Here is a 17,855-nt window from a genome sequence, read left to right as displayed (position 1 = left end):
ATGAAATGCTATAAATCATGTCAACATCTTAGTCAGATAATACACCTAAAGGGTTTCTCTTTCCCAACACATGAATGGCTGGGGGTGGACAGTAGAAATATTATTTCAGGAAGAATACGAACCAATATAATATTGTTCTTAATAAAGGGTCATCCTCATAAAAAATAAAAATAAATGTTCAGGTTTACAAACACTTTGTTTTCTAGGATCTCATGAAAATGTGGTTTTGACCCAAACATATATCTAATATATCTTGCATGTTGCATGTATTTTAAGTTTCAATTGTCATTGTATTGAAAAGGTAATTTTCTTTTTTCATTAAAAAAAAAGACGCCATTAGCAACTGTGTAGGGGGCTACACGGGTTCTAAGGTGAATGGGGGAGCACAGAAGTGAAGGGAAGTGTATCAAACAACAATCATAATGCTCAAAGCATGAGCTTTCTTTAGTGAAAACAGTCCGCGTTGCAAGCATTTTCATTGGTTGACCGCACGCACTTCCCATGGTGCCAATGGAAACATTGGAATGCTTTTGACGTTCCAGTAACATGGCATTTTAAATTCAGTAAAGATTTCAGACAACCTCATCATTTAGAATGGTTAGGCATATATTATGACTTGAAAGAACAAACACCAAGGGGTGGTGTTCAATTTAAATGTCAGTTCCAATATATCTTGCATCTCCAATCAATGTAGCATGAATTCAGAATTCTTAAAACATTGCATTTGATTGTTTCTATCTTCAAAGTCTGGAATAGCAAACAGTGACACGTATTGACTAGCCCCAACTTTTCAGGTGTATATAACCTATGTGTCATTTGATTTTAAATTCTGAAATAAAAGAAATGTTGCAAAACAGTTTGCTTCATGTTGCATAGTATGAGGTGGGATAGTCTTGTGATTCTTATATTCGTGTTAGTTTGACCTAAACAGGTGTTTATAGATTTCAATGTTTTACAATATGCCTTGAAATGAGGGGGTACTATATAACCGTGTTCTATTTGGATAGACATTGGGCCTCATTCTGAGTTTGGCGGTCGGGAAATAAGGGTGCTGGTAGCAATGTATCAGCAACATTTCTGGACCACCATGTGTGGGGGGAGTAAAGTGTATAATACATGTATAGGGGTAAGGTGGGGGGCTTTGAGGGGTCTCCCCCCACATATATATTTGCAGAACTTTAAAAAAAAATGAACTTTTGGGAGCCGAACCTTTGGGTTCGGTAACATCATACAGATCCATTTTTAGTTGCTGTTTTCCCACATAATATCGTATTTGTGTTTTGAGAACTTGTGTTTTGCAAACTAAGTTGACCTTCTGCATGGATAACCTGTTATAAGCATTTACATAGTATTTGTACGCTAATTAACTTAGGTGCACATCATTAACCTTGATCTAAACCTTACCTTTGAGAATGTAATTTGGGGATTAATGTTCTACTTGCAGATACTGACTGTGATGACCAAGCAAAGTATGGGTAGGCAAGCAATATCATAACATTGCAACTGATACACTGCAAAGAAAATGGTGTAAAAAGTAAAAGTTTCTTTTATTTTGTAAAGTGTCATGCACTATTTTGAAAACCCATAATGACGCCCTTGTGGTTAAAAAGGTACATACTATTTTAATGTGCTGTTGAGATATGCTGATAAAAACCTGTTTTTTAGAATGATTCATTCAGTAATTCAGTATAATGTAAAACATGTAAATGTGCGTGGGAAGACAATCAGCTAAAGGACAAAAAATGCCCAAATTGTGGCTGGTAACATAACAGTATGCAAAAGTGCAAATGGTTTTCACAAAAATTCCTCACTTTATTTAAACAAAGAACATACTTTTGTCTGAAAATAATGTGCAGTGGTAATGAACATCCTAAAACGTGTTCAGCTCAAGTCTGATGGAGCCCAGGAGGTGCTTTCCTGAAGCACCAGTGCATCAGATTCACCTGCCCATGTAACCTTTGAGGCTGCAGCGATCTTGCCACCGACACTGGCTTTATCCTAAACTATTTTCAAGCATTGCTACAAGAAGATGCTATCTTTGAAACAACATATCATAGTGTATTCCACTTCGTGTGCGTATCTCATAGTTTGATATTAAAATAATGCATTGTCAACATACATGAACTTGTTTTTATCAAAATGTGATTTTGAACATGTTTTTGTTGGTTGAACTGTTGTAGTCTGAGAACAGGAGAAGTAGGAAATGCAATATGAAGGGATTATGACTATCGCTATGCAATGCATTTTTTAGCACCTTAAATAGCTTTAAGTTAATTTACCTGTCCACAACATGCTAATCTTAACATTGCACAAGTATCTGGTGTGAACCTTCTATTTCTCTGCTTATGAAATTGATGAGCGAGCGATTAGAAAATGAAAACATCAGACAGCAAAACAAATCTTAACATTTTATTAAGATTCTTGTAGTTAAATAAACAACAAAAATGTGATCCATTATAGTGAAGTCGGTTAAGCATAGGGGATTCTGATGAATGTTTCTAAATGATAACAAAACAAATCATAATTCTGCAGAAAAAGAAACTAAATATACACAACATGATATTCCATGATAAAGGATGTCTGCTACATTTAGTGACATGACCATTTATGTAAAGTATTTAGGTACTGCAGTATCAAACATTATTTTTTATGAAACAAACACTCATTTTACACTTTTATGTTTTTCGTTGTCTTTTGGAAGTAAAATTTCTGAAAACACTCACATACTGTACATCTGTAATGCTGAATTGTATGCAACATTAACTTCCAAGTAAGGAAATGTGTGTCCTGTGCATTTCATCTTGGCCACCACCAGATTTACAGTAGCAGTTTTATTTTATATATATTTATATATTTACATACACACATTACCTTTTTCGTTAGAACAAACTACAAGGACATGGTTTGGAGCAGAAACAGAGTTTCCATTAATAACATACAAATGTGTCTATAGTAACAGACTGGAAGAAATCGGAGTACTTGTACTGTATGCCCTTCTTTGACAAATTAACAGATGCTAAATTGAAAAAAAAACATTTGCAAATGTAACAGATGCATTAACATTTAAAAGAAATGCAGTAGATGCCCACACACGTCAATTATTTTTTATTTTCATGGTACTAAGCAGACATTTTTCTAACACCTTTAGTGAAAGCATTTCACAAAGTGTAAATGGGAAGCTTGTAGAGATTGATATAGGACTTTACTGTGCATCACATTTCCAAAGTGCCACTAGGTATAGACGTACTGAATTATTTGCAAGGATACAAGCATTTCAACATGCTGTGCCATGAACCTAATGATACAATATTCATTTTGTTTGCTTAACAGTATAAAAGACAAAGATAGACACGATGGTTGTCTCTTTCCTTTTAGTGCAACTGGTCTTAATACTGGCAGATGTCACTAAAGGTTTTTAAACTGTCCATAAAAAAACCTAAACGTTTAAAATATCAATTTAATCCATGGAAGCATAGTTATATTTCTGTGAAATAATGAATGTATGTGAATGTGTCAACACCTCTATGCAGTCACTCCACAAGTTCCACATACATATATTTTAAACTCTTTAGATATATTTTTTCATAGAGAGTTGGCTCGTGAGGGCGTCAACTCTGCGGGCTAATGGTTAATGAGTAAATGTATGCAGTAGGTTAAAATGCCATTTTAGATCAGAATCGAGTCAACAGCTGTTCATAGAACAAAATACTCCCCTTTGAAAATGAACAAAAAAGTCTTCACATATTTGATCAAAATGTGGCACACCATAGAAGGTGCAATACCACAAGGGGCGGAGGTGCCTAGGAGAGCTTTTCAATTGGTAAACTTAAAATACCAACACATATATTCTTAGAACACAAAGTACATAAATGCATCTTTTGATGAGTAGAACATACGTGTTTTATAATTTGGTAAAATGTCAAATAATTCTATAAGTTAACATAACAATACACATATATTGTATCTAATGGGTGGTGATACAGTCATGCTTATTGCATGCAAACTAGTAAACAATACAGCTCTTATTCACAGAGCTTTTTCCAATGGGGTTTTGCCATTATAAAACGTGTCTGTGAATTAGGTGCTACAAGTTCATTAAAGTCAAGGAGTATGTTTGATCAGTTAAGCTATTTGACATTTAGAGGAATCAAACCGAGGATCTTGTAAAATCATGGTTAGTGGATGTGCTATTGTTTGATGCAATTGGAAGAATGGAGGAACACATTCCAAAGGTCAAGATTTGAGCGTGGATTAGAGGTGAAACGTGTGAGGGAAAGTTGGCTTGCACACACATGCATTAATATAAAATGTATTTGACAGAAGGCCAAAATATATTACATCCTCTCAAACTTTCCTTCTGTATACTTGAGGAGAAACCGTAAATTACTACTAGATGGTGAATAAGGAGATATGGGAATCTCGAAAAAAAGCTAAGCACAACTCACCTTCTACCAGACTTTCAACATTTCCCTTAAAACGAAATCCACAGCAGTTAACCAAACCTACACTATTCACACTTATTCTAAGATGCAACATTTTGAGATAAATGGAGACAAGAAGCAGCCTGGATGATTCATGCTTCACAGACGTGAAAGTCTGCTTTTTTTACGAGATGCCCCTAATCTCTGCATTCAGTACTTAGCCCACTGCCTGGCTGTGTGAGTTCATATATCTATGCAACTGAAACACCGGGCTTTGTCACAGGTGGAATAGCTAGATGAGAACAAAGGTCACCAGGCGAATTTGCCTAAGATCTAATGTTCTTAAATCTAACATTCACCTATTTCTTTTGGCTGCAGACTAGTGCTCCTGCATGAATGACACCACTGTGAGCAATACTCTAAATTCCAGTACATGCTACAGTACGGAGCATGATACAGTATGGAGCATGATGCTGGGTCTTTAAGCTGGAATGCTACAACATGCAGATGATTTTAATCTTTCCTATTCAATTACTCATCCTATAACTGGACATTATTCAGTGTAGGGTAACTGTTATCTTTCTAATCTGAATATTAATTTGTCTGACATATGTGCATGCCAAGTACATTCCAAGTATGCACTACCTGTTTAAGGGAGTATGATCTTGCTCCACTGAACATAATGTTTTTTCTTCTGTGGAGCTAATTGATACAGAGGTTTAGCTCTTCACCAGCCAATGGACATATAATAGTGGAAGTTTACAGTTTGTTTTCTTTATTGTGGTTCAATTACCAGTGTTCAGCTATGCTATATGCCTTTTTCAAATCTGTGGACAATTGTATTGCCAATGAATTGTAGTATGTTAATATTGTTTGCATTAATTAACTGTCACTAAGGGAGGCATAATTAAATAATAACAGTAAGATGTTTTAAATATGTGGGAGTTGTGGGGGGAGTGGCTTCCCCGTTTCTCAGAAGGCTATAATTAAATTGCTGAAAAATACAGCACATTCGATACTGCACCATCAAATGTAAAGTGCATGATTTTCCCTATATGGTTATATGCTTTGAAGTCACATGCCCTCATCTAGAGTTTATTATCTCCTTAAGACAAAAACTGGTGAAAGAGCTTATAGCATTTGGGGGAGGGGGAGAGGATCAGTGTTCTCACTTGTCTAATCCACACTGTGGATGGAATGTGAATCTTCGGTGATCTTATGATCTTGTATATTGCCTTGAAACCCACCACAAGGCAGCCACTGGGCCTTCTGCTACCTTATGTGTATAAACAACCCTCCAATAAAGTTTTTTTTTTAAAACAAAAAATATTGTAAGGCTAGACATTCCAATACCCATGAACTATGGCCATATCGGTGAGGATGGCCATGTTTACATATTACCAATTGGTTTTATGGTGTTCAGGTGCATCGTGGAGTCCTATAGGATTCCACCGGGGCACGGAAGAAATAACCAACTGAGTGCTGGAGGTTTTCCTGCCAGATCACCTCTAAACTCTGGATGTGGCAGTGCAGCAATTGGCAGTAAATCTGTTACCATAATGTTTGCCCCAGCACTGCCATACTCCTAATGAGGACCTAGGTATGGAAGCATCTGCCCAATCTGAACTAAGCGTATTTTGAAATGAAGCTATACAATATTGTTCAATCAGTGCAATTTTCATAACATGGAATCCCACCATTGCAACAATTCTATCTCAAACACGGACACAAATTCCGCAATCCATATTATCACCAAAACCAACACTAAGGGTGAAGACATTAGATATACAGTGCATTCATACATTCCCAACTGCCTTAATGCCCACCAGACTGTAGCAACCAGCTCAGCATTATAATGAACCAACTCACAACAAAACAACCATTATGTATCCATCAAAGCTCAGCACTGTTAAAGAGTAGATAACAAGAAGAAAGCACTGGTCTTAAGTCAGATGTAAACAAAGATGGGATTTGAGATGCCTTCTTTTTATCAGATGGCTGACTTCCTGTATCGGGTGAAGTGCAAGGTTTTCAAGATGATGGGGCTTGAATGCAGACCAAGTGGAGTTCTGTGGAATGATATGCTCTGCCAATATCTGTGTATTCTTCTATGTAGTTAATATGAAACCTGGTATTAAAGAAAATTTTAAGCCTGAGATAATTCTACAAAGAACATTTTAGCACTGATTACCAAAAAATGCCATAGGCCACTTGTAAGTGAGCCCAAAGTTCAAAGACCCAAAAGCCAACTATTACACTGTGTGACAAAAACAAGTTTCTATGGAAGATGATACGTCTTGGTATTCCCCAATATGAGTTGGTATTGGCACCCATAACGACCCCTCTATCATCACACAAAGCATATATAACAAATATCATAACCTCCCAACGCACCTGTTGACTGTACTCATTCAATACATGCTATTAGAAAACAGGTGCCAGAGTTAATGAGTTATTTTTGATAAATACCATCACATAATCCATTATGTGTTCTGTCTTTTCCAGCAATGTGCTGTTCGCCTCTCAATTACACATTTAGGTACTTTGACAGAAACTACAGTAACAATACACCATTCAATCCATTTGCTTGCACAGATTGTAGCGGTGGCCTCTCCGGAATTGATTGTGGTGATTTAATAACAATTCACAGTGGTTTATGTGCCAAAATGTACCCCAGACACACACAAAAAAGCAAAACCTGAAACATCTCCCTGGAAGTGAATAAGCTTAATAGTGAACACATATTTGTACCAATGGACCCTAAAGCAGTGTGATACTTTGGTCAAAATAAATCCATTTCATGGAAAATAGTTATAAAAATTATAGCTGCAGGTTTGTCTTTCTTCCTAATCTGCCTTAGCCATGTTGAAGGAAGGGCTCCCGGCTAAAGGTTAGTCCTTGTTTTTCTTTTGTTTTATGTGCATAACTCACCACACTACATTTGTGTGTGTAGATGTCCCCCAAATGTAAATTGCGTGGACATTGAAACTCTTCCAGCTACTGGTATTTTACATGTGGAAATCAATGTGTCTACTAAAACACCCACTTCCCACCCATTCATTGACCAATGTTTGTATGTGTGAGTAATGCCACATGGTTTGTCTGATGAGCGGACTTGTTTCAACTAATTAACACAGTAGCAGGGCCCAATTCTGTTTCACTTTTGAGCAGCTCTTTAACAATTTCTTGAAAGCTATGATTTACATCGCAGGCATATTATAATGAAAACAGGCGAAGGAAATATTGCGATTTAAATGAAAGCTGCTTTTCTGACTTAACGGCAAAAGTCATTTTGGGAGCAAGTGACAGAAAGACTACTGGAAATTAACCCCTTTAGCGCCAGGCTAGCATACTCGTCCTTGGCCCTTTTTATTATGTACACGCAGTAGTTTTCTGAGCATACATTGCGTCTTAAGGTGAACTATTTTGTTTTTATAGTGTGGTCATAATTCAGCAGCTCGGTCGAGGTGTATTGCACAATATCTAACACAATGTATTGTGGCAAAACGAGTGTTTTTGTTTCAGCTTTGGAATAATAATTATCATGATAGGATTGGCTGTAATAAACAGTGATCCTACAGTCAGCAACCACCTCTTGTTAGCTACTGTATTTTCAGTGCACAGCCACCACCTTTATTGACGCCTTGACAGCAAAGTAGGTGGAACATGCATATATACATTGAATACACGTCTGTATCCATAAACACATTTTTAAGGCATCACAAGATACATCGATGTTGTATTTAAATGAACGGGAATAATACGATCACCCTCACAGTCAAATTGCTGATGTGACCACACATCACAAAAGGATGAAGGCCATTTTATGCTAGCATTCTTCCATTCACCCCCTCTCATTTATGTTCCCCGAGCTTTGGTTTTTCTTCCTCCAGGACATACACACGTGCAAACGGAGCATACGTGTATAGAACAACAAACTCAAGAGCTTGGTCCAAAAAGAGTTTTTCAATAGGAAAATCCCTTTGAAAAACTCATTCTGAATCGGGCACTAATGGTTGTGACTTATAAACGTGGTTGTGACTTATAAACGTGATTAGTGTTGTATGGACGTCTAGTAGTATACATCTAATGATAACAACAATGATTTCCTGTTTAGTTTGATGTCCCATGCCATCATTTAAAGAGTTGTATCTAATTCAAGGGGACATGTACAATGGCAATCAGCTGAACATGACAGTAAATTATGTATTGTGAGGAAAAACTGCACAATAGCAATAACCTATTTTACTGTTTTCTGGAGAAGCGTTGGGATGTATGTGCCATTGATCACTGACAAGGGACTGCATTCATGAGTCAAACAAGTCTTACGAGCAACAGCTTCTCTTCTGTACAAGGTGGTCAGAGTGGCGCAAGTAAGTTGCCAAAGACACCAGTAGAACATTTAGCACAGTGAAAAGGGACTTTGCACTGGTGCGACGTGACTTTGCACTGCCAACAAACAGCTCGATTCACAGAGCAGTGCAACATGTATTTTTGCAGTGCAACGTGACTTTGCACTTTTCACTTCAAAAATACACTTGGCACCGGTCTGTGAATCAGGGTGTTTTCTGGCAGTGCAATGTCACTTTGCCGCGTGCTACATATTCCATGAATTAGGCCCCAGGATTGAATCACAAAGCGTTTCTCAATGGGCACATCCCATTCGAAAACTCTCCCCGGTCCTCAAATGTAACATGTCTAATGCGTTGCACATTTGGCTTACAACACGTTTTTCAATGGGGGTTTCCCATTGTGAAACGTGTTTGCAAATCAGGCCAATGCATTCTTGAGTAACCATCACAATTTATTTTTTATTGCAGAATCGATTGCTTACTGTTGAGAAAAAAAGTCTACTACTTTTCGAAAGGCGATGCTAAATTGCACTATACAATCTTTCCAATATTTGAATCGTAATTAGCAGGTACAAAACAGTGAAGATGCCAAGGAGTAAATTTTTTTCAGCAAGATGAAGACAGTCCCAATTGCGTTTTGATAGTCCCCAACAGGTCCCGTGAAAATAATCACTCGCTAAAATCATACAGAAGAAAACTGTTCATCCACAACACATCTGAAGTTGGTAGCCTCTGTCCTGGTACAAAAAGAAGGTGCATCATTGCATGACACTATTTCCATAGATGCCTTTATTTTTTACATTAAATCAAAATTACATAGTGTGTTCGATTCCATTGTTGTATGTAAAAAAGTTGCTGTGTTTTGTCTTTCTCTGTGTCTCCTTCATTAATAGCGTCTATGGGGAGACACGCCATGTTAAGGAAACTGCTAAGAAAGTTGTGATTATGCAGCTATGTTTAGAATCAACAATGTTCCCTCAATGTTTTATTTCAGTGATGACAACAGAAGCACATAATTGAATAGGCAATCATCGAAAAAAAGATTGCTCTTAATAAAATAACTTTTAAAATGTTAAAAATACCAGTGCAGTGTTATATATTAACAGCATCGATGCAAATATGAGACACGTGAAGGCAATTCTTTGTCATATAAATATACAAGAAAGTGCATTCCAGCAACAAGAATCAAAGTCGATGCTGCAACATCGCATTGTATTGCATTGCTCCATAGGTGTCATGCATTCCAATATTCCACAGGCAAAACAGCACTGCCACTAACAGACGTGTTTGTAGATTGTGCACAACTGGCTGAGAGTTTTTTTTCTTGCAAAAGGATGAACAGGCTTAGACTGTCCTGTAGATCAAAGCCCGAATTGTAGACCCAAAACAATAGTGTGTGTGTGGGTTCGTTTTCTGTGTCAAATTGGAGCCGTATTTTGGCCAAAGTAGGCCTTTTTGATTAGTTAATTCCCCCTTGTGTACTACACAGTCTATCACAAAATGAACACATTGCTATTTGTGACTGAGGTCCACTTTGTCATTGGTGCCCTGGTCAATTTCCTGTCTCAGTACAACCCTGATGATGAGTAGCTCAAATACTAATTTCACACAATGAGCATTTTTTTTTATTTGGAATTCAGTGTTTCCTGCTTCTTGTGGCTGTTTGCTGGCTCTGCCAGCACCTTAGTTCAACATATTGCAGAATGGAAACTCCCTTAGGTGTTGCATTCAATGCATTGTGCCTAATGCAAGAACCTGTTCAGCAAACGTGCATTTAAATCAGGGTTTTCAACTCCAGGCCTTGAGAGACAGAATCCTAATGGGTTTTGAGGATATCCCACATTAAATATTCGTGAGAAAAAATGTGCATAAATTTACAATCATTCTATGCAAATGTCCTAATTAATTTTAATGAGGGATATCCTGAAAATCTGACATGTTTCGGGCCCTCAATGCCTAGAGTTGGACAACCCTGATTTAGATGTAAAAACAGCTTTGATGAATAGTTCAGTAACACATATGCAAGGCAGGAACCTCTTTTTACTGACTTCATGGCTTTCATTTGAAATGGTGCACATTGTTGAGGGGCATGTGGAAACATATGTGCATTTCTGTCTCAAAACGTTATCGTACACATTTGCGTTGTTCTGCAAACCTCACACGAGCCTATATGTATTGCATCGATGCATGTGTCAATTCAGTCTAGATCAAGGGACATGCACCTCAGTACAAACTGATACTTTCTGACATCATTGTGTTTGTTTAATTACGTGACAGCTCCACTACGTTATGGCATTATAAGTGTGTCTTTTTTTCCAGAAAACCACTGCCTGATTAATTAATGCCTCCTGCTACTTCAGATTCACAGGAACACTGTTGAAAAACCCTATTAAATATTCTAGGACTTAGTAGTCAGTTTTAGCTCCTATGTTCCCTGATAAATAATCACAAACACGACACCCTTGTTTATCAGACTGATCTCAATAGACAATGCCGTTCTCCAACGATCCCAAAATAACACTGATTCAATAATCCTGCAACAGATTGTTGCGCTCTGAAGCTTTAAGACTTCACAAGTCTTCTGTTTCATACAAAATGTACTCAGAGAGGTGCAATGCCGCCGAGAGAGCAGCGCGTTTTGATCTATGCTGTTTTCATCTGCTGCCATGGGAATCCATACCACCATTGTTAATATAACAATATTTCGATTATCCAAGGAAAAAGAAAGCAGGGCTCTGAGCCCCGAGAGTTCCTGTGGTGATTATCAAGGCTTGGAGTGTTTTGCAATCATCAATTTGCGCAGGAGGTTTTATGGATGAAGCAAAAAAAGCTGTGTGCATAACTTGCTTCTATAGTGTAGAGGGGAGGAGGAAGTGTTTTTCATCACACTGCTAAACGCACTGCAGGTATTACCCATGGTTCACTCTGATATTGGTTTGTGTCTCACAAAATGCATAGACATGAGTTTAATTCAAAGAATTAGTCCATTTACATAACCATGTGTCCTTTTCTCTCGTACTTTTTTGTTTGCTTTTTTGTTTTTTCGCAAATTAACAAAGAAAAACTGTTCAGCGACTGCCAAATCAAAAGTAACATTTTTAGAAACATTTCATTTGGGAAATATTCATATGTGGCTGTGGTTTAACACCTGAGGATTTGCATTGGTTGTCAACTTATATTACCTTTTTCTTTTAACGTTGTGCTTCCATTGTATAACAAATATAAATTAAAATGGACTAGAAAAGTCTAATGCGTAACAATGCTAGGACATACAGGCAAAAAAGTACTAACACTATATCTATTCATAATACTGTCTTTGAGTCATATCTAAAGGAATATAATGGCCTTTAAAAATGATTACTGGAGATTTACTTACCTACAGTCAAAAAGTTAAATATGTATCAAATAATGTTTCATTGGGTTTATTATATGCATTATATACAATATATTGAAATGATTTGCTAATGAGGTGTATGAACACTGCAGATATCTGAGACTCGGTAAGGTTACATACATAAAATAAATTATATATAAAAAATGTGAGATCATTGAAAGAGATAACTAACTCCTCTTTGCCGTATACAACGCTATAGGAGTGGGCACAATGACTTGAAAATAAAACTGCCATGGTTACCTATGCCAGTCTGTATGGACCTATGATGTATTCACTACCCAGACATAGAGCTAGCATTAAAATACTGTGTTTTAAATTGGTGAATTGCTACAGCTTTACTCCTACTGCAATAATACTTCTAGAATCTATTTCACAATGTTTTCAGTTTAGATTGTTTCATAGGGCATACAGTATGTTTCAAAAACGAGTGGTTTTTGAACGGCAGACACATATAAAATATCCTTTGTAAACTTCTAATTTTAGATTTAATATTCAATGTACGGCTATCAGGGATTCACCTGATAGCAATGGCGGCATGAACATTTTGGAGTGGCGATGGATCGTGGACCATGGTAAAGGAACGATGGGCCAAAAAAAAAAAAAGAAAGCATATGCATTTAGACAGCTTGACTTAATGGTGAATACGATTGTTAAGGCTGTATATTCAAGCACTGGATGATGAAAGAGCAACATGGGTGTAGGTTCTAGGCAGTAAGAAAAGTCCTTGATTATGCATGGGAAATAAAGGAAGGGTGCTGTCAATCCTTGATTGTTGGCATACGCTGGCCTTTGATAGCAGTGGTGTGCAGCAGGAGATGGAAGGCATGGATCCTGAAAGCTGATAGCCAGCCTCCTCCACTTGTCAGCCTGAATCGAGATGTGCATCTAAATGAAATATTCCTTCTTTTCCTCCGAGTTGACCTGGCTGCCTTCTGCGTTTATGATGGCGGTGTCTGCGTCGGGCGCGTCTTCTGCCCCTTTAGCTTCATTGGTTAAATAGGTTCCTAAGGAATATAGAAAACAGTCTCACATGTAATTTCTCATGAAAAAATAAGTAGAACATAGCACACTGGCATGCAGTCACAACGTTGTGACGTGGCAAACAACTGCATAGGTGTGTAGAAAACATTGCATTACACATGCGGCCTCAATTAGAGTTAGACACGACGTGTTAAGGGTTCGATTGACACTGTTTAGAATGTGTATTCTAATATTAATACTGTGCTGTTAACATCTCATTCCATTGCACAATCATTAGCCGTCCATCCATCTACTCTGGTGGTTTCATGGAACCGGATTCAAAGTGGAAGCCTAAGTGTTGTTAAATTAGAGATTGCCCAAGATACCTATGTGCATCAAACATCCCGTTGAAAAAACGCTCTGTGGATCACACCGATATGGTTTTCTTTTCATTAAAACGTAACAGATACTAAAATCATTTTTCAATGAGAGACTCCCATTAAAAACACGTTCCAAATCAGGACCTGGGACTTATTTTGCAAGTAAAATGCACAGTCGGGAGCTGGCACATTTGCATATATGTGCAATCTGTTCCCCTGTGGGCGGGGCAAGGGTGCGGTGTTTGTCGCCGCTTGGTGGGACTCCGGGACTTCCTGGTTCTTTGGCTCCGCCCCCCTGGGCTTATCTGCGCCTTCCCAGCCCCGCAGCAGTGAAGCCCGCGGCGGGGCAAGGGCGCGGTGTTTGGCGCCGCTTGGTGGGACTCCGAGACTTCCTGGTTCTTTGGCTCCGCCCCCCTGGGCTTATCTGCGCCTTCCCAGCCCCGCAGCGGTGAAGCCCGCAGTGGGGCAAGGGCGCTGTGTTTGACGCCGCTTGGTGGGACTCCGGGACTTCCTGGTTCTTTGGCTCCGCCCCCCTGGGCTTATCTGCGCCTTCCCAGCCCACAGCGATGAAGCCCGTGGCGGAGCAAGGGCGCGGTGTTTGGTGCCGCTTGGTGTTCGGCGCTGCTGGAGTCCAGCCGGAGTCCAAGGACCTAGGAGCAAGATTTGGGGGACTGGCACTGGGACTGGACTTTGAACTCAGAGGTGAGCTTGGGAGGCGGACTACGATAGAGGTGTGTGGACATAAGTATCTGGACATTGGACACTGAAACCCCACAAGAATCGGCTATGGCGCAGCCGACTACTGACCCCTTATCCCTGTTTCCCACACTCCTTTTCTGCCCCCAACTCACTGACCATGACCCCCCCCTGCAGAAATACCAGCGTAAGACTGTGGTATTGAGGAGACAGCGACCACAGGGGGGGGGGTGGCCACTAAACCCATTGTTAATCAGTCCCTGTCTATGTCTGGCACCCTAGCAGTGACACCTAATCCACCTCCAGTAACGGTCCAGCAGCACCTGGGGAGCCAAGACACCGTGCATAGTAATCAGGGTGGACTGTTCAAGCTGTTTCCGGATCCCAGCGCAGATGCTGGTGGCAAGCCGGAATTAAGTCTTTTCCTGTCCCAAAGCACGGCTCCAGTCCTGACCACAGCCACAACCATCGAACCCCTCTTCCATGGAACCCCCTCAGCACTTGCATCATCCCTCCTGGCTGTACGGGACAGACTGGAACAACTTGTCCAAAAGGGCAAACTCTCCTCCAGCTCCCATAACAGTTCATGGAGTGATGTTCTCTCATCTACAAGCTCTGGGGCTAGTCCGTCCCCCCGTTTCACCCCACCCCGGATGGTCGAGACCATCAAGCAACCAACTGTCGCCAGTAACCATGAGTGTAACATGTCCATTGCCCGACTCCCAGAGGAGGCTCTGTTACATAGGGGGTGTGGGTGTAACCAAGTTCTGGCAGAACTGGCCATCATCAAGGATCTCTTACTATCTGTACTAGAGGCCCAACTGAAGGGTGGTGGAATTGTCCAGGAGGAGCCCATGGTGACCGCTTCAGCTGCCGTGGGGCATAAGATCCTATCCCTGGAAAGTCCCTTGGAAAGTTTACTTGTTCAGGTCCCCCCAGTCCTGTCCACATTCAAAGGGACTGCTGTCCCCCTTAACCTGGCACTAGGGGAATCGCTCTCCAACAACGGGCGCTGTGTTCCCCATGTAATTACCAGGGAGAGTAGCTGGGTCTCCAATTTTAGTTTAATGTCTTTGCCATCGGTGGCTCAGTCCTCTGCTATCTTGGGCTCTGTGTGTATTGAGCCCAAAGACCAGGGCTTGTGGAAGCCTGGGGGCCAGCACAAACCCTCTGAACAAGGAAAGCTCAAACGCCCTATTGTCTTCCTACAGGGGGTTCCCCACCTGGCAGTAAACAAGTCCAAACCAAAGGACGCCCTACTTAACAAATGTCTATTTTGTCTGAACACTTCTGGAGGTTGCGCGTTTGTACGTAGAGAAGCTTTGGTGGGCTGTTGCAGAATTCCAAGTATGGGCAAGAACACCTTGGATAGCATTAAACTTTCTTTTTGGGACCATAGTACAGCTAACCGGGTTTTGGAAGGTTGGGGGCGGGCAGGCCAACTAGCTATGAGGGGGATTTCAATCAGCATGCGCCCTTTTCTAAACCCTGCTGCCCCTCCCAGATCCGCCAGAGCAAACACTGTTTTTTTTCTAACAACAGCCCCCTCTCAAGGGCAAATCTGACCACGCTGGGCCAGAGGTGCCTTGGGAACTGGTTGAAGTAAGGGGATGGTGGGTTTAGACCATTGTCTCAAAGAACTGTTTAGGGTCTCTTTTGGAGGGGGTGGCATGTTCGAACGGCCCTGTGTTTTTCCTTAATGTTGTTTCCCTGTAACTCTGTTTCTGATTTGTATTTTTATTTCTTGAATTGTTTTTGCAGGATGTACTTTGATGGTCTTTTTTTAGCCGAATAAAGGTGTTTGACTGACTGACTATGATGTGCAACACTATGGCGTGAATGCAGGCATAATTGTGTAACTGTCCCCTAAAATCAATATAAGAGACCCAATTACAGAAACTGTGCTCTGGTGTAAGTGCAATTTTGCATGGTATTAGCACTAGTCCAAACTTTGACCGCTTATTAATAAATAAATAAATAAATAAAAAAACATTTGAGCAATATTAGAAAACCTTTGCACGATTACAAGTGAAATTGTGCATGGCATTAGCAGCAGGGCACATTTTCCCTTTGGGCAAACACATCTATTTTCAAAGCATTTTTTGCAGCTAGGCAATGTTTGTTCTAGTGCTAATATGGAATGGGATCTGTACGACAAACTTTCTTCTGGTACAAACATTCATTGAAATTATATGTTTTTTGCAAAATAGCCCAATGGAAACATATGTATACATGTGGGAGAGTGAAGGAACAAGTTACTTACCTGTAACTGTTGTTCTCCAGCATGGGTCTGGCATGGTTTCACATGCTCATGAATATTCCCCGTCGTCAGGCGAATATTCCCTGTCGTCAGGCTGGGAATCCTCGGTAAAGAAAAAAACAGTATCAGTTTCGTTTCTGATCTGTCTTTCTTAGTAGTAACCAATCACTGGTCTCTGGGTCATACTGCCCCCAGCCAATGATTTCCCTCTCCCTAAGCCCCACCCCTGGCAGCCATCCTCAGATTTGGTAGCATGTAAAGTGGCAGTATGACCAAGTGAAGAGCCGCAGAGGGGTAGGAGGGAGGGTTCGCATGCGAATCCATGCCAGACCCATGCTGGAGAACAACAGTTCCAGGTAAGTAACTTGTTCCTTCTCCAGCATGGGGTCTGGCATGGATTCACATGCTCATGAATATAAGAATAGATAGCAGTACACACATGCACAATCACGGGAGGTGGCAAAGGCTCAATATTAAGTATCACATAAACTCAACATTAAGCAACTCTTCACCAGGCCCACCTTCAGGCGAACAGGTTGCGCAGCACTGCTTGGCTGACTCTGGACTTGTCCCAGGAATCCCGGTCGAGGCAGTAGAATCGCGTGAAGGTGTGCGTCGACCTCAACGTAGCAGCCCTGCAGATGTCCAGCAGGGGCACACCAGACAAGAACGCCGTGGTAGCAGCGATCGCTCTGGTCGAATGGGCTCTCGAACGGCCGGGCAATGGTCGGTTTTCCAACCGGTGACAGTGCATGATGCAGCAGGAGAGCCACCTGGAAATGGAAGCCTTCGAAAGGGCCTTCCCTTGTTTCACAGGTCCAAAGTTCACAAACAGCTGTACGTCTTCTGAAAAACTCTTTGTGCGGTCCACATAGAACTTCAGCGCTCTAGCTACATCCAGCGAGTGCAAAGTCCTCTCGGCCGGCGACGAAGGCGATGGGAAGAAAACTGGTAACACCAAGGGCTCGTTGAGATGGAAGCCCGACGGCCCCTTGGGCATAAAGGAGGGGTGCGTCCTCAGCACCACCCTCGTCTCGTGAAAAGTCAAGTATGGAGGCTTGCAGGATAGGGCCTGGATCTCTCCCACTTGTCGTGCAGAGGTGATGGCCACATGAAATGCTGTCTTCCACGACAGGAACTTTAACCGTGCCGAATGCAGAAGCTGAAATGGCAGCCCCATGAGCCTGGTCAGCACCACGTTGAGCTACCACGCCGGGGTGGAGCCTTCACCAGCGGGAATGAACGGAACAGTCCTTTCATAAATGCCTTCACCAGGTGATGAGACCACAGGGATGGCCTTCCTGTAGTTCTGGTGTATCGGGAAATCGCTGCCAGGTGTATCTTGATGGAAGCATGTGCTAGTCCCGCCTTGGCCAGCGACAGTAGGTACGG

The 17,855-nt window shown here is 40.8% G+C and overlaps 1 protein-coding gene across 2 annotated transcripts in view; it reads right to left on the bottom strand.

The window, feature by feature from the left end:
* Window positions 1-2,393: 2,393 nt before the first annotated feature.
* CADM2 (cell adhesion molecule 2) overlaps window positions 2,394-17,855 on the bottom strand; it is a 2,048,893-nt gene continuing 2,033,431 nt past the window's right edge. For both annotated transcript variants that reach the window (XM_069636448.1, XM_069636450.1), the window contains one exon: window positions 2,394-13,171. In XM_069636448.1, the coding sequence (XP_069492549.1) occupies window positions 13,053-13,171 (119 nt within the window). In that variant the 3' untranslated portion in view covers window positions 2,394-13,052. The remainder of the gene's footprint in view (window positions 13,172-17,855) is intronic.

This window comes from Ambystoma mexicanum, chromosome 7p (assembly GCF_040938575.1).
Source record: "Ambystoma mexicanum isolate Mex_15411 chromosome 7p, UKY_AmexF1_1, whole genome shotgun sequence".
NCBI lineage: Eukaryota > Metazoa > Chordata > Amphibia > Caudata > Ambystomatidae > Ambystoma > Ambystoma mexicanum.
The sequence above is the reverse complement of the archived record's forward strand: the minus strand, read 5'-3'. Positions and strand labels throughout refer to the sequence as shown.